At 36.2% G+C, this 23,957-nt stretch overlaps 1 protein-coding gene across 1 annotated transcript in view; it reads left to right on the forward strand.

Moving 5' to 3' along the window:
- Positions 1-23,957, forward strand: part of pcdh11 (protocadherin 11) — a 199,384-nt gene that overhangs the window by 84,581 nt on the left and 90,846 nt on the right. The window contains exon 5 of the mRNA XM_087799891.1: positions 23,563-23,598. Coding sequence (XP_087656017.1) covers positions 23,563-23,598 — 36 coding nt within the window. The remainder of the gene's footprint in view (positions 1-23,562; positions 23,599-23,957) is intronic.

The following is a 23,957-nucleotide window of genomic DNA, read 5'->3' on the forward strand; positions in this document are numbered from 1 at the left end:
ATATGATTATATTTAATTGTTTATACATTATTTGTGATAAAATATGTGCCCTGGCTCAGAAAAGTTGGCCAATTTGTTCCCCCATTTGCTTGTATGGCTTCACATCGCTGCTGCTCTATTTAATACTACTAAGAAAAGGAACAAAAATATAATATTTTATATATATATTTTAATATAAATATTAAATTAAGTGGAATTGAATACTTTTATGATTTCATATTAACGTTTTCACTCAATATCGAACCGTAAATTCAGGTTCATTTGTGGACTTATAATATATATATATAGATATATATATATAGATATAACTGTAAGATTTATAAGGTCCTCTTAACACAAAAATCATGACACGTACATTGAATTTCTCTTTGACTTTGTTCAATTCCTTTATGAATTTAATGATTAAAAAAACGCATTATTCATTCAAGTCGACATGTTTGTTATTCCTAATCCTTCGTGCCTTTTCATCTCATGGTTTCATTAGTAGGAATATGTTTATTTAAATGCAACTGAACTCAACCCTGATTTAATGGATGACTTTTTCATCGACTACTTTCACTGCAGGAAGTCATCAACTACCATCAACTACCATCATGTTCAACACCAAACACCCACTTACACAACGGATTAACTCATGAATAAACGAATTATCAAGTACAATATGAAGCATTTTCAAACTCGCACATGTTTCAAAACACCTACATCAATTCTTTCCTCGGCCAGGTTGTTAAAAAGGCCACGTTCATTGAATAATAGTTTCGCTATTAGAATAACCGTTTCAGTTTTGCTGTGGCTCAGACAAACCCTTTGAGGCTTCATTAGTTTGCAAGCGTTGAAGAAGTTGTCTGAGAAGAACTTTTTCTTTTTTTTTTTTTAAAACTCATAAGTTTATCATCTGTGAACACATTTTCGATGGTGCAAATCTAGTTAGAAAAGTTTGATACATCGACGTAAAGTAAGAAGAGTGGGATTTTCTTTCTTTTTAAAGCTATATTATTTTTGAGTATATGATAACATTTACTGACATTTTAACAATCGCTTCATCTTTTTTATAGACTTTCCTACAGCTGCGCTGAAAGAATAATTATGCCGAGTTCAGTGAATAAACCATTTTTAAAGACACGTTATTCACCCAAATTTCCTGCTTGTTTTTGGCCAAAACAGATTTACATTTATTTAAAAACACATTACTGTAGTCATGAGTGTCATTTTCTTGACACAAGGATTGATAATGTTTATCGATTTAATAAATAAAATACTTTGAAAACGCCTACTTTGTGGTTTTCTTTGTTGATTTGTTGTTCTTTGATATTAGCTTTATTACTGCATTTTGTAGCAATTTTGTTTTATAGCTTATAAGATATTTTTTTAACGTTTAATCTAAATCAATTGGATTGTTCAGTCACTCTATTTAAATGCAAATCACAATTAAAGCAAAACTCTTTTCAATATTGACTTTCATAAGTTATTTCACTTTAATTTGAAGCTAATGGTTGTTTTGTTTTTTGCCTCTCAAACATTCACTGTTATTTTGTTCAGTTCATGCCATGGTTTAATCGAATGACTTCTTGATTTCATAAGAATTTATTCCATCGCACATTTACGATTCTCACTTGTATTTATGACAACTGAACAGTCAAGCTGTGAAAAGTAATTAAAGAGTCAGAGATAGCGTAAAAGAAGCAAACATTCCGATCTATTAATTAAATCCAATGGTGCTAACACAGCTCACCTCCAGCGATGTGACGTCGACCAAATGAAAACCTCATTTGCAGGTTAGGACGAACCGTCTTCTCTCAGCTGAGACATCATTTATAGTCACTGCTAGAACACTTGGCTGAGGTGCAAATAAAACAGCAGGTGAATGTTGAATATTTATCCACCGGTTGTATTTTAAGACGCTCAAAACTATCAACAAACAAATAGTTTGTTAGAGACTTTTCGCGTTAATAACACTGAGTTTGTTAGCGTTTCAATCTATTTTTCACACCCGCGAGAACAGGGGTGTCAAACTCAAAACCAGGCAGGGGGGCAAGAGTTTACAAAGAATGACACCTCAGTGTTTCAACAAACAAAAGTCAACAGCTTACTTTATTAGGCTTTAAAGTTGGAAATAAGAACCAAGAAATAATCTTTTAACACTGACTTTTTGTGGTAACATTACAGAATTAAAAATGATTGAAACAATATCAAATTAAATTAAACTAGTATATTAAATAACTTACAATGAAGTAAAATATATATATAATTAATAACAAATTAAATATGTATTAATAATCTTTTAACGCTGAACTACAACTTCTATTTCCAGTATTTTAACACATTATTTTTGTAGTGACATTACAGAATTAAACAGATTGAAACAATATCAAATTAAATAAAACTAGTATATTAAATAACTTACAATGAAGTGAAATATACACGATAAAAAAAATGAATTGAGATTATTAATAACAAATTAAATATTTATTAATAATCTTCTAACGCTGAACTACAACTTCTATTTCCAGTATTTTAACACATTATTTTTGCAGCGACATTACAGAATTCAAAAGATTGAAACAATATCAAATTAAATTAAACTAGTTTATTAATTAACTTACAATAAAGTGAAATATACACAATAAAAAAATTGAATTAAGATTATTAATAACAAATTAAACATTTTTTAATAAGCTTTTAAGAATGAACTACGACCTTCATTGCAATTATTTTAACACATTATTTTTGCAGTGACATTACAGAATTAAAAAGATTGAAACAATATAAATTAAATAAAACTAAATTATTAAATAACTTATATTAAAAAAATTGAATTCAAATAAATTATAACAAATTATTTATTAATAACCTTTTAAGACTGAACTACGACCTTCATTTCCAGTATTTTAACACATTATTCTTGCAGTGACATTACAGAATTAAACAGATTGAAACAATACCAATTTAATAAAATACAATAAATTGCAGTAAAGTGACATAAACATAATCAAATAATAGAATTAAAATAAAGTACAATAAATTAAATAATGTTTATTATCCATATAGCAGGGGTTGTTGGAAAGTACTTCATGAAAATAACTGAAAATAACGAACATTACTGTTGGTCTAGTTTAGAGTCAAACAACAAAAAGATGGTTCATAAAAATGACTTGACCCAGATTTGACACACACGCTCTAGACGTGGGGGGTAATTAAATTAGGGGCCACGCCATGAATGTGCATGTTATGAGGGTCCAAACCCAAAAGAGAGGAAGAAAACTAAACCAAAAAGGAAGAAGGTAACTAGGACACGATAGCGTACGGTTATATATTGTGTCTTGTGTTAATATGATGATGGAAAATTACTGATCCATAGTGTGATGTCAAATGTATTGACTTGTTTTTATCATTGCTTGTGTTTAAATCGTTCCTTTGTTTGCGCTGGACATGGAATTAAATTAAATTAGATTAATTCCCCCAAATGACACATACCAGGTTTACATCAAGAAGAACCCTAACTGTTGTCACCTTCATTTAAAGACTAGTCATAATTTAATCCAGTTTGTGTTTTTTCCAGTTGTGTTTCTGTCTGTCTGAGCAAAAATCTACAACCAAATGAGTTCTTGCTTCAGAGAGAAATCAAACATACTACGAGAATGTTCTGTATTTGCTCTCTCCTTGTTGCAAGTAAAATTCTAGTGACTTTGAACCATCTCTGATAAGGTAAGGTAAGGTAAGGTAAAACTTTATTGATGGGAAATTGTTTAAATTGATATCTGCTCTTTAAGCACTGTGTCAGTTTCTTAACTGACTTAGTGCTGAAGTAGTAAGTAAAAAATAAATAAATCAATAAAGAGTTAAATTAATTAAAGAAAATGTTTACCAAATATTTGCTTAGCCCCAAAAATTGCTGGATAAAGCTTCATTTTTGCCACTTTTCCCAGGTCCGCTCTAGAGTTTACCAAACATCCAAAATGAGTTTTGACTCTTGATTTTATTGTGTAGTTTTGCGTCCAAGTTTGTGTTCATCGCATCAAAAAGAGGAGTCTTGGGTTGACTTTGAAAATCGTACGGTGTCAAAAACCTTTTTATGGATGTAGGTCAGGATAGTTTCTGATAAAGATACGCGCTACAGTGCGAGACAATTTGTAAATGAACTGGTTAAGGAAGTGCAGCTTCAAGGACGTGAAACAAGAGCAGCCGGTCTCGGAGTCAACGCTGCACACATACGGCTAATTTGACGACGCATGCTAAAACAGAAGATAAAAAAGACCTATTGTGGCGTTATTATTCACAGCATGTTCCAGGCGGTAGCAACATTGCCTTTAATTGTCATTATTACCTGCTATTAGTCGGAGTGGGAGGAATATCAATTTGATAAAAAGGGCTTCAGACCAAATGTTAGGAAGCCCCCCTGACACGAGAGACACATCCCCACTGCTCTGAGTGGGCAGAGATGGCTGTGTTTGAACACTTATGGATATTCAGTGGGTGAGCACAGAATGGTTCTTGCGATAACAAGACAGTTACCAAATGCAGAGTGGCACCGAGCGCTGCGAGAACATATGTTAATGTGTTTGGTTGTGGCCAGAGACACAGCAAGGTGTTCTGGAATAAAAGCGCCGGTGGACGAGCTCCGCCACAGCGCCGGCTCGCCCGCCACCAGGATATTAATAAAAGTGTGTGTGTGTGGGGGGGGGGGCGTCGGTGGGATGGATGGGGGGGGGGGGCGGAATTAATCTGGCGGTGGGAATAGGTTTGTTCTGTAGAATATGACGAACCACGGAGTCGTGATTTCAATGAAAATGCGTAAAAGAAACTTTGACCAGTGGCTTATGCTTAGAAAAAACGCTTAGAAAAAATATGTTTTTATCTCATTCTTCATCTTATTGAGTGTTATTGTTACTTACACTTAATATTTTGAGTACACAAGTACGTCCCGATGAGCAGTGTGCGAAAATGTAGTGTGCAATGAGCTTTCAATCGGCCAGGAAATCGAGTGTCGATCGATGAACACTTTCCACCCTTAACGTCCTCCATCTCAGTGACGTAGACGAAGCTAAACTGAAGCTACGTCACTGACGACACATCTTCGGAGCAGATACCGACTTAAATGTCTCGAAAAAACATACATTTTACCTCAAAACAACACAACAACAGTAATAACACAATGGAAATACTTGACATTAGAGTTTCAATCAGAGTAGTAGAAGAAGAAGTTGTCAAGTGTGTAGCAGCAGAGTTTGATTTGAGACAGTACTACCCTGTTGAAATGTGTGCACTGTGCAGGTAAGTGCACTGTCTTATAGTGTACTGTAAAGCAATGCACTGTCATTGCTGCATGTGTAAGATCATAATGGTTAGTATCCAGAAAAAAAGGTTTTCTCATTTATGTTTACAATTATGATGTAGCAGTAGATGTTAGTAAATCAACACATCTGTGTTTCCAGAATCTTTTTAGTAAAGCACAACCGTTGTAGGTACAAATGTTGTCCCCCCACTTCCTACGTGATGACGTCACACGCCTCATATGCGAACGTCTCTTTAAAACATTTTTTATGGGTTAAATTGAATTTATGTTCTTAAATAATAATAAAAAAAAAACATTGTGATATAACCAACAAAATTGCATTTTCAAACACAATATAGTGTTGAAATAAAACAATCTAAGCATTTTTTCTAACCGTAAGCCACTGGTCTAAAGTACTTTTTCATTGAAAGCACAACTTAAAATATTAACGCACAATTATGTGCTTGACTGAGAAACAAGAAAAAATAATAAATAATAAAAAATTAAAAAACACTGTGATATAAAAAACAAAATCGCATTTCCGAACACAATATAATGTCGAAATAATACGATCAAAAACATGTTTTTCAATCCAAGTGATATTAACTTATTAACGTTTTGTCAAAATAACCAATCTTCACTATTTGCCACAGTGACATGAATCGATAAAGTGTTGATTCATGTCCAAGAACAAACTGACCAGTTCTTTAAAAAAAGCAACACAAAAGTATTTTCAGACAAGGATGTCTCCTCACTACGATCACACCTGCCGACAATCAGGGCGATCCTCGAGGGGCGACTGAATCCCCCAGACGGGCGCATGTGTCTGGGTTGTATGTCTCCGCTTGTCCCTATAGCCTGCTTTATTTCCACGTGCTCTACATGAGTATTTATAGTTATAGTACATATTGAAGTACACAGCTCGTTTCTTTCATTAAATAAAATACATAAAAACAAGTTTAAATTCTGTTTTTCTATCTTGGATTAACCCATCTTTAATATACGTATATAACATAATGTCAATTATGTATATATATATATATATATATATATATATATATATATATATATATGTATGTTATATGTATATAATGTCAATTATGTATATATATATATATATATATATATATATATGTATGTTATATGTATATAATGTCAATTATGTATATATATATATATATATATATATATATATATATATATATATATATATATATGTATGTTATATACGTATATTAAAGATGGGTTAATCCAAGATAGAAAAACAGAATTTAAACTTGTTTTTATGTATTTTATTTAATGAAAGAAACGAGCTGTGTACTTCAATATATACTTTTTGAGGATTTCATTGCTGAATTTGGATTTTGAATTCAGTCTTAACTCACTATGATATTCATATATATATTTCATTCTACTACCATTTACTACTGATGGTCTAATGAAGCTTTATGAAACAGTGTCATTATCTTCAGAGTCCACTAGATGGCGTCTCTGCACTATTTTCCTTTGTTTCGAACAACTGTTCTAATGAAACATCTTTTTTAAAGTGATGGCGCCACCTACTGAATCTCACCTGTACTCTGTCATAGTGAGAATTCCCAACATGCGATCAGTAGTGATGTGTTGATGAAGCTTCATGAAACAGTGTCATGTTGTTCAGACGTCAGTAGGTGGCGCCATCAGTTTAAAATGATATGATGTTTCATTAGAACAGTTGTTCAAAAAAAATGAAAAGAGCAGAGACGCCATCTAGTGGACTCTGAAGATAATGACGCTGTTTCATGAAGCTTCATCAACACATCACTAGTATATGGTATTAGAATAAAACCAGCTTGATTGACCGAAAATATTTAGGAATCAGCATTCGAATGATTTATCGAAGGACATACGTTAGTGTAATATATTCTTTAGATATTTAATATCTACCAACATAAACCCAGTTTACAAATGTATCAAATTATGATTTGTTTTATTTTTCACATTGTTTTCTGTTTTTTCAGAAAGTATTTTTTTTCTTTTCATACATAATGTCCGTCTCTTTACTTACTCTCCCTATAGAAGTACAATTAAGTATACTTCCTTGCACTTAATTCAAATGCACACCCCCCACATATTTCCTTATGAAATAGATCATACAGCAGTGACCACATCTTTGAACCGTATTTAGTTAGATTTAATGCCAATTACGACCAGGTATCTTCAAAGTGCTCGGACCACAGCGAGAGCCGCCAGTCCTTCTCTGCAGAAGATACCGGTTGATATGAATAAATGTTTGATGTTTGATAATGGTTTGAGATCAAGGGCACATAGAATATACCTTTATTCTGATTCTTTTTTTCTTTCTTAAAGCACCAAGAAATAACAATAATACAACTTTTTTTTTTCGGGGTTGAAAGGTAGATTAAGCTGAACTGGTGACATCCTTAATATAAACATTGCTCTGACCATAAGTAGGTCAAGCAGCACTAAAAGGCTTTTTTAAACCCACATTGTTAGGAAATGTTGTCATTTTTGCACAAAAAAAAGAAAGACAATAAGAACTATTTTTACATTTTTCTAGTTTTAATGTTAAAATACAAACAATAAAATCAGTCACTTTAGCTGTAAGAATATATCTCACAGACTTACACTTAAACAACCCATAATATTTTGTTCAACGGAGATCATTCCTACTCGATGTTCTGGAAAAAACTCTCTGTTCACCAGGATCGAAAATTAAAAAGTCTGTTTGAAGTAAGACTCGTCACTTCAGCGAAGAGAAAGTCTATTATTTTTTGGAGACATTAATAAAGCATTATCACTTCTGGTTTGGCAGTTCTCATTGAAATTCTTTAACTAGGCCAAGACAATTTAGATTGTTAATTTTTCAAAAGCTTTCAAATCCATGAGCTTGGAGTGTAATGTGAGGAAGTGGTACGTTTGTTTCCAGAAACCCAGGTTGAAACGGCATCAGAGCGAACCTGTGCCGCTCATTTGTGTTCTTATTGGACTGAAAAAAAAACTTGTCTTTCTTTCCGGAGATCATTTCAATAAATGTCTCGGGGAAGCATTAATCTGCTCCGACTGTTGTCAGCGAATGAAAGGCTTTCCACCGTTTGATACGGCGTGTCATCTGCAATCAGGATCTATGGACAATACATCTGCCATTCTCAATGAAAGTCGACGCTTCAACAGATCAGACAGGAGACGAAACACAGGACTGTACGAGCATCAACACTTCAAAAACCTCCTGAGTGTAGGGAAACTTCACAAGGCTCGATTTCCTAACACGATTGTTTCTCCATTTTCGTCAGGATCGCATTCTAACCGTTAACATTTATGGTAAAGCAAACACATTCTTACAGATAGAGGTTCAGAAAAGAGGAGCTCATGATTGACGGGGGCCCCATAGAGGTCCCTTAAATATCTATTATTCTTACATGTGGGACTACATTTAAAGACATAATCAAATAAACCTATTCAATTCAAATGTAGGTTTTTGGAAACATTCCTCAAGACTAAAAATGGTTGAGTCCACTTCAGGTTCACTCACAGTAGGCCTCAAATATGGTGTCAAATAAAAAAAAAGGAAAGCTTAGACAGGAGAAAGAACAGACAGTATGTCACCCGGTTCTTTCCTATTTGGGTCCGTCAGTGGTTCTTGTGACGGAAAGTTCTCGGGCATTATAAAAAGACTGAGAACCGGCTCTTGGAATATTCAGACACCGCTGGACTGAGTCGCTAAAATAGGACGGTGTACTTTTATATTCACCGGAACAGTGTCAACAACTGTACATAAAACTAGCTTACCCCAAGGTTTTTTATAGAAAATACAAACTCAACAACCTTTTATCACGCTTTCATGGACTTGAAGCGGTACTAGTGTCAAATAACGTAGGTGCTAATGGCTGATAAAAGTAAAAAATGTTTAGAGTACTTGCTACTTTTAAAAGGCTGTAGCTTGCTTAATATTTCAGCTACAATGTAGTTTAAAACCTTCCTTGTAACAGGGATGTTGGTGGTGGTCAGTGTGAGCCCCAGAAAAGTTCCGTAGGACCCCTGGAGCATCGAACTGACTCAAGTGACCTTTATAGATATATATGGGAGTTCATGATGTCACTCGTCTGTTACCAAACCATGGCTTGGAATTCCAATGTACGGTATCAACCGTCTTAGGAATGCAGTCTTTGGATTCAGCCAAACTCCAGACAATAGGTAGAGAAAGAAAGTATTGCATAAATATCTATAACTAGCAAGAGAAAGAACAGAAACAATGAGAAATTTAACCTGGTTCTTTTTTTAGGTGGGTCTGTTTTGAGGGGTGTGTTTTGGGATTTTGATACGATACGTATCACGATAAAGGGGCAACAGTACCATATATTATGATAGGATGGGAGTTCATGATGTCACCCGTCTGTTACCAAACCATGGCTTGGAATTCCAATGTACGGTATCAACCTCTTAGGAATGCAGTCTTTGGATTCAGCCAAACTCCAGACAATAGGTGGAGAAAGAAAGTATTGCATATATTACTATAAATAGCAAGAGAAAGAACAGAAGCAATGAGAAATTTAACCTGGTTCTTTTTTTAAGTGGGTCTGTTTTGAGGGGTGTGTTTTGGGATTTTGATACGATACGTATCACGATGAAGGGGCAACAGTACCATATATTATGATAGTGCAGTGACGAGGATATATGTGTAGTATTGTCCAGTACTTGACTCCTTGTGTTGTAGAATTTACAGACCACATGACTCTTGACGAAGTCGTAACTGCTTTAATTTGTTTCGAAAACCACAATATGTCCAAACATCAGCTTTAAACGCTGCTGGAGTCACTGTATCCTCTCATCCTCAGTCCTTTTGTTGCAGATGATGAAATGACTGTGTCCAGCAGTCAGTTCTTTTTTAGGTGGGTTTATCGATTGTATATAATATGGATTCATATCTGTGAAGCCAGTCGTCTGTTACTGAACCACGATGGTAAAGCCAAGACATGCTACCTCATTATCTACTTTTTAAACCATATTTTAATACACACTTTAACACTTTAGATTTTATTTGTATCCTAAATTATGGTTTTACATGTTTTAAGCTGAATTATTGTATTTTATTGTTGCTCGTGTCGTTAATTGGTCATTTTATCTATTTTTTAAAGCCCATTTGGGACCAAAGCGGGTGTTTTTTTAAGTGCTTTAAAAATAAAATGGTAAAACTCGCTTGTCTTTCACACAAGTATAGAAAAAACATTCACCCGATGTGCAGTTTTTGCTGAAAGTGAAGCTTTTTTTGACTGGATTCGGTGCGAATCCTCACGAAAACCTTTCTTTTTGCAGTGATTTTGATGATTGTTTAACTTGTAATAAAAGTTCAATCAAAACTCAACTCATCAAACATGCTGCTCATTTACTTACATCCCTGTTAGCATGAAACACTTTGCGTGACGTGCTTTAAAAGGCGACGTAAAGATGGGTGGGTTTTTATTTATATGCACATATTTTTAGCGGTTATTATCAAGCATGATGTGCGACACACAAAGACTCCACATCAGTCAGATCCGTGACTGAAACGCTGCCTTTTTCCCCCCCCTCGTCGTCTCAGCTCAGACGTTCAACATTTACATAGGAGTGAAGATCAATGTAACTCATGCAGTCTGGTGTGACACTTATTCAAAACATTCCCCCCTTTTCTCCCCAGTGTAGATGGGAGCAAAGGGGGGGGGGGGGGTTACTGAGCGATGTGAGGAAAGAAAGGCAGACACTTCCTCAGCTGTAGTCGACCTCAAAGAGCATTTTGTCATGTATCCTCACTCGCTAAAGTACCTACAACACTCCTCACATCACTACTGAATCAAGGTTTATTTCTCAGCATCTGATGCCGTTTGATGTCGGATGTGCAACAAGAAATTGAAGGCTGGAAAAAAAAAATATCTAAAATCTTCTTTTTTTAACCCGTTTTTTTTTCTTTTCACCTGAGCAATTTTTTTTGATCAATGATTATCAAGTCGGACGACGTGCATTGTGAAGGATGTCCTTCAAGTTGCGTCGGATTTCAAAAGGGACAGCTTGACAAAACTCACTTTGAATTTAGTTGAAAGCATGTCTAATTGAATTTTGATACATAATTAAATCAAGCAATAAATCAGCCCAGATCCCTCAGCAACCGACAGTTCAACACTCCTGAGCACCGCAAGCTAATTATGATGAAGTTATTATCTCAGCCAAAGGGAGTACTCTGAAAAGGCTCCTCCCGCACAGACTGAAATCTTTCTTAGCTCAATCGTGCTCAACCTTGAGCTAAGGGCACGGTTTTATATCGGCTTTTTTTCAGAAGCTTTTAGCGCCGTCATTGGTTTTCGTCGATTCATACGAGTTGATCACTTAAATGAGTCGCCAGCTAGCATGCGTGGCTGTCCCCGCAACAATACGGAATCAATTATGGCAAATAAGTCGTCATTTGAAAATACTTTTTCAATAGTTTGTGGCTTAAAAAACATCTATTCCGGCTCGTGGTTCCTTGTAAAATAATATTTTAATGTGGTAAATGGGACAAAATACCATCGTGCTTTCGTTTATTTATTAATTTGATGATAATTTTTTCCTGAATACAGTCCATTTATCTCTGACTCTTAACATGCTTTTCTCGGTTAAGACTACAAAAAAAACAACCTGTAAAATAGTTGAAATTAGTACAAATTATTCATAGGAAGATCTTTTTGAGAGCTGACACTAAATCAGTGTTATTTTAATATTTATTTACTCAAATTAAGTTTTCTTTCCTGTTTTTATTTGGAGGCCACTCTGTAGAATTTACTGAACAACTACATTTAACTGATCTTTGGTTTTCCTTTCTATTGCTACTACAGTCCCACTATAAATTTAGGTGAACTAAAGCCTTTTTTTCTACCAAAGTGAACACTAAAGAAACTTACAAATCGATTTGATTTTTCCAATATAGTGATTAAGTTTAAGAAGTGTGGGCAACAAGGTTTAATCGGTTTAGGATCAAAGGTTAAATTCAATAGATTTATTTGGATTTTGTACTAATTAAAACCCCCCTTTAATTGTTTCAAACACTTATTCTTATCCTCATTAAATATCAGTTATATTCAGTATAGCTTAATCTTTCTTTATTATTCACAAATTGCATGTATTTACACTCTAAGTATCAGTTATAAAAACGGGGTAACCTATGACGCTAATTCAATGTTATCTTGAGATATATTTTTAGGTTTTCTCTCCTGTCTTTATCTGAAGGCCGGTCTGCAGAACTTCCAGTAAGACAAAATTGAACTGATCCTCAAGTGCAAAAGAAAAAGGTTCTGCTCACCTGTAAAATATTTAAAGTTGGACGGTGAACAAATCCAGCACAAAAGAAACACACAAAAGCAACCAACCCAAGAACACATATTTGCTGATCATACCATCATCCTCTTTTCCAATATATATACAGTATATATATATATATTTTTAAGCAAATAACTATGGGCACAGCAGGAGGCTGTCAGCCTAGTTCTGCTCGAGGTTTCTGCCTTCTAAAATAAGGGTTTTCCTTGTCACTGTCACACTGTGATTCACTCATAGTTGATTCGCTGCGATCTGTTTTTCTTTTTTCCATCGTAGTCTTACTTAAACTCACTTAAAGTGTCTTTGGATAACTTTGTTATGACAATTGAGTTGTATTGAATTGAGTTGAACACGGTTAAATTTGTTTCAAATCAAGAGAAAGATACAATTAATATAGGCAAAGGGGTTTAATTTTTCATGGTCAAATTTAATTAAAAACATTATTTCCCTCCCATTATTATTATAAATAATTGTCTGTAAGGATGTGAGTTGAGTGGTAGAAGTAATACAGAGGAAAACAAAGCCAGCATTAAAGGAACCTTAAAGAAAACTTACACAAAAAAATATATAACCAAAAAATATATAAGTGTAGGTGATACTTGTGACCTGATTATCTTCATCCGTTCTTAAAAAAAATATTATTACATTGTGGACGAGGTTTGAATTATTTTCATAATCAAATATATGTTCTTGATATGATTCTATTGACTGTTTGATCTTAATTATATCCTTTTTTTTTCCGTCCTCAAATATCATTTATTCTCTGTATAGCTATGTATTTTTGATAACTTCTATGTCATGTATTTCCAGCCACAGTATCCATTATAAACTAATGAAAAGTAGCTGGTGAGTCCATCCATCTTACACCACTTCTCTTATAGTCGGGTCATGGGGTGGCAGCCGAAGGAAAGAGGCCCAGACTTTTCTCTCCTCGGAAACATTTCGAACTTCCGCGAGAATACAGAGGAATTTTCCAGACGAAGCCAGAGATGTAGTCTCTTCAAAACAACCTGTAATCTGCCCTCAAATGGTTAAAAATCAAAACAAATCTTCATTTAAATAATTAAAATGTATTTTGATGACCCTAAACATTTAGACTTTTGGTTCCATTTTCAGGAACTTTAGCCTCCCTCATGTTCTCAACATGGTTAATGACCTGATTCCCATTCAGCGATTACAGCGTCTGGTAATTTCTATCAATAATCCATGTGTAGGAAGTAGCGATATTGATTTAACTTGGATTTACAGCATCATCCCCGTCATCTGGTACCCGGTCGTACACGGCTAATCAATTACATTCTCCGTGATTAAAGTTTCCCGTGGATGCCGTGCGCTGTGAATCCATGTGGCGCGAGGTATTAAACGAAGACTAATTTTAACTCCACTATGTGTCATATCATGTTCTCTTAATTCCATCTCGTTGGAAAAGCCAAATTGGTGTGTCAGTGAAAAAGGTAGATGCTTCACTTCCGAAGCGGGGTAATATCTAATTAGTTATGTCTGTCGCGTGATCCTTGTAAACAAACATGCATAAATGAATAAAACGTCTCTAATGATGCCACCGCCTGATGATGAGGACATTTAACGGCACCTGAAGAAGTGCAAGGGAAGACTCACTTCCCCCGACTCCCCCGACAGTCATTCCAGATCCAGCCAGTAACGTTTTTATAAATGATTCCTGGGCCACAATTACTGGAGGAGCCTCCGCCCGCTTAAATTAGCCGGCGAAGGGAACATTGATAAACTTTTTTTAATCATCATGCCACTTGGGATTCTGACAAAAGTGTGGAAAGGGAATAGAAGGTGTCCAGAAGTCATGCTGCTCTCTCTCCTTCTCGCTCTCTTTAAAAAAAAAAAAGCTTCTTTTTTTCACTCACACCGTTTTAATTCGGCCAATTTGTCGTCCCAAATGAAACAGCGGAAGGTTAGAGTGCGGAGTAATTAACGGCAGCTCGCCCAATGAGATCGGGCGGCGCGAGAATGGAGAGAATCAATACCTCCCCCAAGAGTGAAGAAAGTGGGGGAAATCATCGGGGGGGCGGGGGGAACACACACACGGACCACTTAATAATAATAAGCTGATGAAAAGGCAACATGTCGTCCACTTGTAAATCAAAATTGGTTCGAACGCGCCGACATTACGGCCGTCTGGTAATTGTGTTAAAGGATCGTTGCTCCCCATGCCCGCTCGCAAAGCCGAGAGGATTTATACCCCTCTGTGTGGTTTGCTGAGAGGATTTCCCTTTATTGAATGTCAATACGTGCATCAATACACTTTGGACAAACCCAACACCAAACACAAAGACATTCTATTTATCCCAGCGAGCCTTCACTTAACTATATTGAAGACTTTATTAGCACCGCTTCTAATGAGGAGCTTTTTTTGTTGTTGTTGCACTTAGCCGTTTGATCGCACTGACCAACAGTGTGCCAACAAAGACATCGACTTGATCAAACGTCTGACAAAAAAAGTGACCCCGGACCTCAGGGGGAAGCCGTGACATCGGCGGGAATGTGCCTTGATATGCACTGGAAAAGTTTGAAAGAAAACAAATCGCGCAACGCGGCGGGGGAAGGTCATGTAGCGACGCCCACTATATCCTCGCACACCTTGTGAATATCCCGGAGTTTCGAGCCAAAACACACGAGAAGGAGAAGATCCCGCCTCACCTTCTGTTACCTCCACCTTCACAAGGTATTTACTCGGCGAAATAAACGGTTATGTGGGAGGCTGCAGGGACGGGAGCAGCAGATCTCATTAGTGTTGAACTATTATGAACATGAGGACGGAGGGGAGTTCGTTTCTTGGGCTTTTATCGTCCACATCACACGAGCGCCGACTGTCGCGGAGAGAAACTGGTTCCTCAGCACCTATAATTGAGTCATCTTTCTTTTTTTGGGGGGGCGAGATTATTAAAGTTGGAATTTGTCACAGCGTTTCAAAGCTAAAAAGTCAACTGAATATTTTTCATGTCCTTTTGGTTCAACTATTTTACTTGTGTAGAAAAATAGGTGGTGAGGGATATAAACTCGGGTAATCAATGAGAACAACATCCAACTGGTTCAAAACTCAACTGCAGTTTGATACTGGTTTTTAAAAAAATCGACAACAAAGTTCTCTCTGCTGAACTGGACTTCCTTTATGATGGTCATTCTATGTGACCCACCCTATGGTTGTCTCAAAAACAAAGTATATTAATTGATCTATAAAAAGGATACAGACGTCAAAAATGATACAAAAACTTCCAATGACAGTAAAACTAAGGTTAAAATAAAATAAACTTGATTAGAATTTGATTATTCTTGTTAAAAACGGTTTGCTAAATAAGTATTTTCAGCATGTGACCAAAATGGCTATAAAAATGCAGTTGTGCGATCCAATGAAATACTTGCATTAATGAAAAATAGAGGCTCAAATTTAAAGGTATGTTTAAGAATAACCAACACTGAACATGATTGATTTCCTTACTTTTTTCCCCAAGGCTCATCGCAGTAAGACTGAGAACAAAAGGGGTGGCATAAATAACACACTTCTGCACTTACACTTTTGAGTGCACAAGTGCGTCCCGATGAGCAGTGTTCGAAAATGTAGTGCGCAATGAACACTCAAATTTCCACCCTTAACGTCCGCCATCTTTGTGACGTAGATGACGCTAAACTGAAGCTACGTCACTGACGACGCGACTTCGGAGCAGATAACGGCGTAAAAGTCTAGACGAAACACTAATTTTACCACAAAACGACAATAATAACACAATGAAACACAACTTCATAACTTGTTCCGATTGGTGAAAAGCGCTGTCAAGTGTCTGCGATAGTGTTTCCACGGCTGGTTGCCATCAGATTTAAAAAGTAGTAGAAGAAGAAGCTGTCGAGTCATTTCCTGTAAGTGTGTAGCAGCAGAGTTTGATTTGAGACATACTACACTGTCAAAATGTGCAGACTGCGGAGTAAAATGTACATAGTACTATAGAGGTATATTTTCAAACATAAGGGGCACTAGATAATAAGGTAAGGTAAGGTAAGGTAAAACTTTATTGATCCCTCAGGAGGTCTCCTTCGGGAAATTGTTTTTTACCAATAGCCAGTAATTTTTCATAAACAATAAAAAATAATACATAAAAAATAAAATAAGAAGAATAACATAAAGAGGAAGAACAAGATGACATAATCTAAGTCTAAAGATAAAGACAAAGAACATAGGTCAAAGAAAAACAACAAAGATAAAGGATACAAAGACTAACATAGAACAGAACATCCAGATACTTTCACTCCACTCCTGCCCCCGAACTCAGAATTGTACAATTTAAAAGCCCGAGGGATGAATGAGTCCCTGAGTCTATTTGTTTTGCACCTGGGTAGGAGCATTCGTGCACTCATTCTCCTTCTCTGCAGGAGCATTATTAGGTGATAAGGTAATAAGGTGCGATATCAGTGTGACCACACAATATCCCACATATTGTGGTTTACCAAAGTCGTACTAAAAGAGTTTGACAGTTTTATTTAAAACTGGAATTCAAACATAAGGCACACCAGTTTATAAGAAATGAATGGATTCCAAGTGTGCTTTATAGTCCGGAAAATACGGGACACAAACAGATGTTTTCTTGCATTGCAAGTTGTCGTGTTGTATTCTGGTAGATGCCGGACTTCTAAGACAGATTCTTTATAACACCGTCATTGAAGACGACAGAGGCGTCTCAGATCTACTCGTCTCCATCAGCACAAACTCAACATTATACCACAAACACCGTTTCCCTGATGTGACAGGAACACACATATAAAAACAGACTCTCCAATTAAGCGTCCCACTCGTACAGAAAAAGAACGACAGAAAAAAAGGACAAAAACTAATATTAGCTTTTATAGATTAGAAGTCACAGATGTGAATGATTAAAATTCACACTGAACCCTCAAATGTGTGATGCACGAAACAGTAGCCGACGACTGAAACACATTTTTATTTAGCGGGTGTTCGAAGATAAAATGAGGCCCATGTGACGAACATGAGGCGACTCTGGCTTCGGTGTCTTTTTTTCTGACGTCCTAAGAGAGCTAAAAATAGTACGAATTAGCATTTACAGAATCATTAACGCTGAAATGAGCCAAAATATAAATGACGAAGCTACATAATTATAAAATTTATCACAAAATTGAAAAGAAAAATTTAAGCAGATTGAAAGCAATTGGAGGAAAAATGATAGATTTTGGTTTTCCAAAAAGAAATTAAGGAGTAAGAGAACATATTGTCAGGTTAGGAATCTGACTCAACACTTTAACTTACTTAACGAAAGAATAGAAATCAGATCTGGTTTAATGTCACACATTTTACTTGTATACAAGTAAGAAAGAATAACACAGAGTTTACATGTTTGTCTGAATCCTTTACGAAGCACAGAGCTGTTAGTTCGCTGTTATATCTTCACTGTAGTTTCACAAGCCATTAATAAATGTTTCCACCAAACCCAAACATGAATCAGTTTTTGTCCTCGAGACCAGTTCCTGTCACAAAGACATTACTAATCCTTTCCCCCACTAGCATTGATGAAAACACTCGCAGGGATACGACTATAATAATATTATATGTTGTTAATTAAATTTGAAAAACATACCTTGCCTCAGGACTTTCCTATCGTATATGTTCGGCCCTCTAACTCATTTCGGACCGGCGTCTGAATGACTTTGACATCCTTGACTTAAGCCAAACCATTCAAGAAATAAGTTCAAAAGAAATATAATCCTTATATTCGGGCTCTATTTCGGGTATTCATTCCTCATACGCGCTCCATATTCATCTTCGCTCTCGACGTGTCATCATCCCGCCGCCGTTCACGTGTGCACAGCTTGACTTCGCCGCTTACCTACACCGTCTCCGTCCTCGTATCATTAACCCATTTCTCCACTGGTCAAAAAAGGCTCAAGAACGACCCAAAGTTCCCGAAGGAAAAGACTTTATTTGAAATCAATTGTGTTTAGAACAACAATAAGGTTTAAAAGAAAGAAACGAATCACGTCGGAAGTGAAATGAAGCACAAAAGGTCTCGTGTTTTAATCAATTATTTATCAAATATTTTAATGATCACAGTGCCGAGGGTGATCAAAGGCTTCGGTTCAAGCTCCGCCGCCTTTTCGCGAGGCAAAGACATCCTCGTCTAACTTTGATGTGGTTCACCAACAAATGCACTTATATGAAGCATAACTCTCTGCCAGGATCCCTGTGCAATTGTGCGAGTGTCCTTTGAAACCCCGCTAGTTAAGGAGGTGGGTGTACGTACGAGGGAGAGGGTCACCGGCCGGGTTCTCCACGTCGTCGGAACCAATCAGACGTCGCCTCTGTCGCCGTCAAAGTCATCGCGGCCATTGATGACCACGGGTCACCTTCTTAAATCCATCATGTACATTATCATATATTTAATTGGATTGCGCGCCACTCCCGCTTGATGTGTGCGTCCAAAAGACGTTGAATAAAACATGAGTCGGAGGGAAAGACAACCGTCTGACGCTTGAAGCAAAACCTTGGTTAAAGTGACCACTCGGTGACGGATGCAAATGAGGAGCTCCTCCGGAAGACCCGGCACCGGCACAGACAACAACACGTATCTTTAGTATCCGCGTGTATTCATTTCTTAGGGGTGGAAATATGAATACGAGGAAAGGTGTTCAGACGCTCTTTTATCCACCTCCGAACAAGGTTATTATTGCATCTTACTTATATTATAAAACTGTTTCCTTCAACTGGGAAAAATCTCTAAACTTAGGAAAATGTTGTCGGAACATGATCTGGAGCTTGTAATCCATGCGTTTGTTTCTTCTCGTCTGGACTATTGTAACAGTTTGTTTTCATGTCTTAACAAGAAGGATGTGTCTCGCCTGCAGTTGATTCAGAACTCTGCAGCGAGAATTCTGACCGGCTCTAGTAGAAGAACTCACATTTCTCCGATCCTTAAAACTCTTCACTGGCTTTGTTTCTTTCAGGATCAACTTTAAAATTCTGGTTCTTACTTTCAGAGCTATTCATGGTCAGGCTCCTCCTTACACCACTGATCTTATCCAGCCTTACACCCCAGCTCGGGCTCTGAGGTCTGCGGATCAGAATCTACTTATGGTTCCACGCACACGGCTCAGGACCAGAGGAGAGAAATCTTTTCAGGCTGTTGCTCCTAAGCTTTGGAATGATCTTCTCTCTCTTTGCTCTTGATGGATCCACTGACTCCTTTAAGAAACATCTTAAGACGTTTCTATTTGTTCAGGCTTTTCCTTGAATTTCTCGAACTCCTGTGTTGTTCTCAGTATTATCTTGATCTTTAAAGTATGTACTTTTTTGAGTATTGTTTTGATTGTTTAAGCGCTTTGTGACCCTGGTCTCGAAAAGCGCTATATAAGTAAATATTACTTACTTACTTACTTACTTACTATCTATTTTTGCTTCCAGTTGTTGTTTTTCTTCTTAATTAATGATAACTCTACAACAATGATAACTCATTTGTTCTGAAGTAGTCGGTGGATAAGGTTCATTAACTTGTGTCTTATCATGTATCTATGTTGCCTTCTTGCTATAAGATAATATCAATATGATTAAATACAGCAATATTTTTTACAATATACTAAATAAATGTTTTATAGCAATGTAATATTTTTTTCGGTAGATGATTACTGAAATTGTCTTGATTTTTCTTGTAATTTTACTCTTGTGAAATACAAAAAAAGAACAATGTGTTACTACAATAAGCTGGTAAAAAGATAAGCATTAATTAACATTGTGTGTTTGCTATACTATGATAGTTTTCCTGCAGTTAAAAAACCAATGTATCCTTGTTCCTACAATATCGGGATATATTGCAATATTTCATATTGTTGGCCCCTGTTTCGTGATACGTATCATATCGCCAAATTGTTGCCACAACACCTCTATAAAATATATAATAATTACTTCTGTGGTATTTGTTACCTTTTCCAAAACTTTTGGTAGACTTAGACATAGTTTAAGTATCCACAAGTGAACAAAGAACAAAATGTTATTGCTTTTTGCTCAAGACAAAGTTAGGTAAAAATAAAAAAAACATTGATGGTCTGATGAAGTCACAGTTTGTGCATAAATGAAACAAGTAAACCATTTTAAGTAAATAATTAGCTAGTTAAAGTTCAAACACAGTACTTAATTTATTGAGAAAATGAAGTAGTACAACATATTTACAGTATATAGAAATAAAATCTCCTTTTTCAATCCTATAGATTGTTAATATGTAAAATTAAATAATTGAAAAATATTTTCAAAAGGGAACACTATACATGCTACATACTACACTACATGATATACTATAATAATGTATTAAATTGCAGGTGTATTTGACTCTGAATTCATTTTTAACAGTATGAGAGAATAAAAGACAATGACTTACTATAGAATATTAAAACATAAATCCATGCAGCGGGGACTCATTTTTTCTCCGGACATATTTTCAACAGGTCTGCTCTACCACTTCGATAATTCTTTCAACTTTTAGGTTCTAAAAAACGTCAAGAGAGCCTGAACACGTTTCAAATTTATTGAGTTTTCAGTTTAAAGGGAAACATTTTCAGGATCAGACAGAAGCCAGTGTAGCTCATCAAGCAGAAGTAAAAGTAAAGATAGAAAACCAGATGAATAAATGAGCACTCAGTTCAGAATCCAAACCTAAACGACATGAGTTACGTCAGTATTACGAGCTTCGATGATGACAAACGGTGGTTAGAGCCGATATCATGAAGCGCTCCAAAAGGTTCTGCTCCTGGTCGCCCACCAGATTAGCGAAGCGAACAATAACATAATCCCATCAAAGGTCTGGATATACTTCTTTGTAAATGAGATTTGTTGTCCACATTAAAGACTAACTTCCAGCGATGACTCTATTAGTCACAGACCGATGCCCCTTTGGCAATTTTGAGGGAATAATCTTTTGATTTAAAACTTTCCTGTTCATTGTTCTCTCTCTCTTCCAAAGCGGTTTCACTGCCAGACTTCCCTTCACTTTCCTTTCAAATCAACCCATGTACCTCGGAACATTATACTCGGCACAAAGAAAACAAAAATTGCTGATTAAAAATTAAATAGTCTTATCGCTCTGTGACTTATCTCCGTCTCCAGGGAGCGGATGCTATTTTGCCGACTGGTGGGTGTCTTTTGTTCCTAATTTAGAAGCTTGTTGCTGCATATTGTTCCCTTTTCTCGATTCATGACTTGATATTCTGCTCACTATTCTTCTGACACGGAGAGAAGAAATCTCTATCAGATGTCGGATTCGTGTGAGTCTCCGGCGTCGTAGGTTTATCAATGTTCTATACATGATTGAGGCGAAGCTTCCGCATTATTCATTCATGTTTTCTTATCCGAACGTATTATGACCTGCCAGGGGTTGAGGGTTCAGAGCCTCGTCAAATGTGTTGCTAAGTATGCTTCTATAGCAGCTCTAACAAAAGGGATCCCGAAACATTCTCTGAGCCAAAGTTAATGTGTCAGATACCGGCTTGAAAGAAATGTAAATGAATAAATCATAGAGAAACTGAAAAACATGAACTAAAGCCACGTTAATTCTGGACTGTCTGGGTTCAAGGATGTTTCCTTTTTTTTAATTTTAATTGTTTAAGTACAAGTGTTTTGGTGTTTTACCAAATAATTAGCAAACTAAAAATACCACTAGTATGTCCCCTCATACAAACAACAAGACAAATAGCAGAAAGCAAAACTTAAAACAACTTTTAAAATAAAATTAACTTTCTTATTAGGGGTATGAGAAATAGATTTTTTTTAGCAGTATTGTATCAGTATTCAACAGAACTTTAAAGTTTTGGGGTTTTGGTTTTTTTTTGGTTTTTTTTTTTTTTGTTATATTATTATATTTAATTTATGGTTTATTACTTTCACCGCATTTAAAAAAATCCTTGAGATCCCCAGTGATGACTGAGGACGAGAGGATACAAATAAAATACTTACATTTTCAATGTATGGGTAACATGAAAGTACTCCCAATGTATTGCAATTAAAACTCCGGCCGCTAGATGGCAGCAGTCTTTACTTCCTACATGACTACAGGAACAATAATATCCTGCCAGATCCTGGCAATGACTGAGGACGAGAGGATACAGTGGACTCCAGCAGCTTTCAAAGCTGATGTTTGGACATATTTTGTTTTCAGAACAAATGAAAGCAGTTACGACTTCGTCAAGAGTCATGTGGTCTGTAAATTCTGCAACACAAGAGTCAAGTACTCGACAATACTCCACATATATCCGTGTTACTACAGTATCACGATATGTCATAACGTTGTCCCTGGATCGTGATACGTATACCTATCTTTCTGCAACCAGCCTGTAGTGGACATGTGATGAACTGTGACTTTTGGCACTTCCGTGTTAGCTTTTTCACAATGTATTAAAATATATCCTTTCATTACCACTGTATTGCGACACTTATCGCGCCGACACAAATCCCTCATGGCTTTTCTTTATTCAATACAATAAACAAGAAAAAGTGTAAAACACGAGTACAATTGATGCTCAATTACCACATCTGTTAACGACCCTGATTGCCGACAACATTTCAAAACTTCTCGAGTCGTTTCCTTCTTTGATCAATCCCTGCCTCTGTTCCCCGCCAACAACAATGGCCTCTGAGCTGAAAGCACCGACCGGTAGCGATGCTCCCTGCAGTCAGATGCTCGCTTATTCATTTTCGCCCGGAAGGTTGACAATCAATAAAGCCGGCATAATCCAATTATTTACAAAGAGCATTGATGTATTTGACTCGCTGATCCACGAGTGTGTCACGCTTAATAAACAACAGAGGTCGTCCAAAATCTCAATTCCACTCATAAAGCTTTGAGCAGCTGCTTCATTTTTCAAAATCTTCCATGAACTGAATGTTGGACATTAATTGTTTTTAAATATTCATGACACCGGTTTAAGTGATGTTGTTTTTTTTGTCCTTGCAGGATGCCTGCCAGCTTGGAAAGATCACGTCGGTGAATGTAAGTACAAACACAAACACACGTCCTGGTGTACTTAAAATGATTCATGTTCATCCTCCAAATACATCATTTATTATTATAACAGGTTCATAAAGGAACGTATAACCGGTTATAACTGCAAGAAAGCAGACAAAGTCAACATATCTAAGCATCGTACTTAAAGTTATAGTTTAACCCAATTACATTTTTTAATTAAACTAAAATGTCGGGATTTTTTAAGTGTCTTGTTTGAAAAACATCCAAATACCTCCATACTGCTCGTCTGTAACGTCCCTCTTGTATTGAAGCCTCGACATGACAAATAAAATAAAAAAAACAGCATCAAACTACCGTATTTCCGCACTATAGGCGCACCGAAT

Source organism: Callionymus lyra, chromosome 9, assembly GCF_982586985.1.
Source record: "Callionymus lyra chromosome 9, fCalLyr1.hap1.1, whole genome shotgun sequence".
Lineage (NCBI taxonomy): Eukaryota > Metazoa > Chordata > Actinopteri > Syngnathiformes > Callionymidae > Callionymus > Callionymus lyra.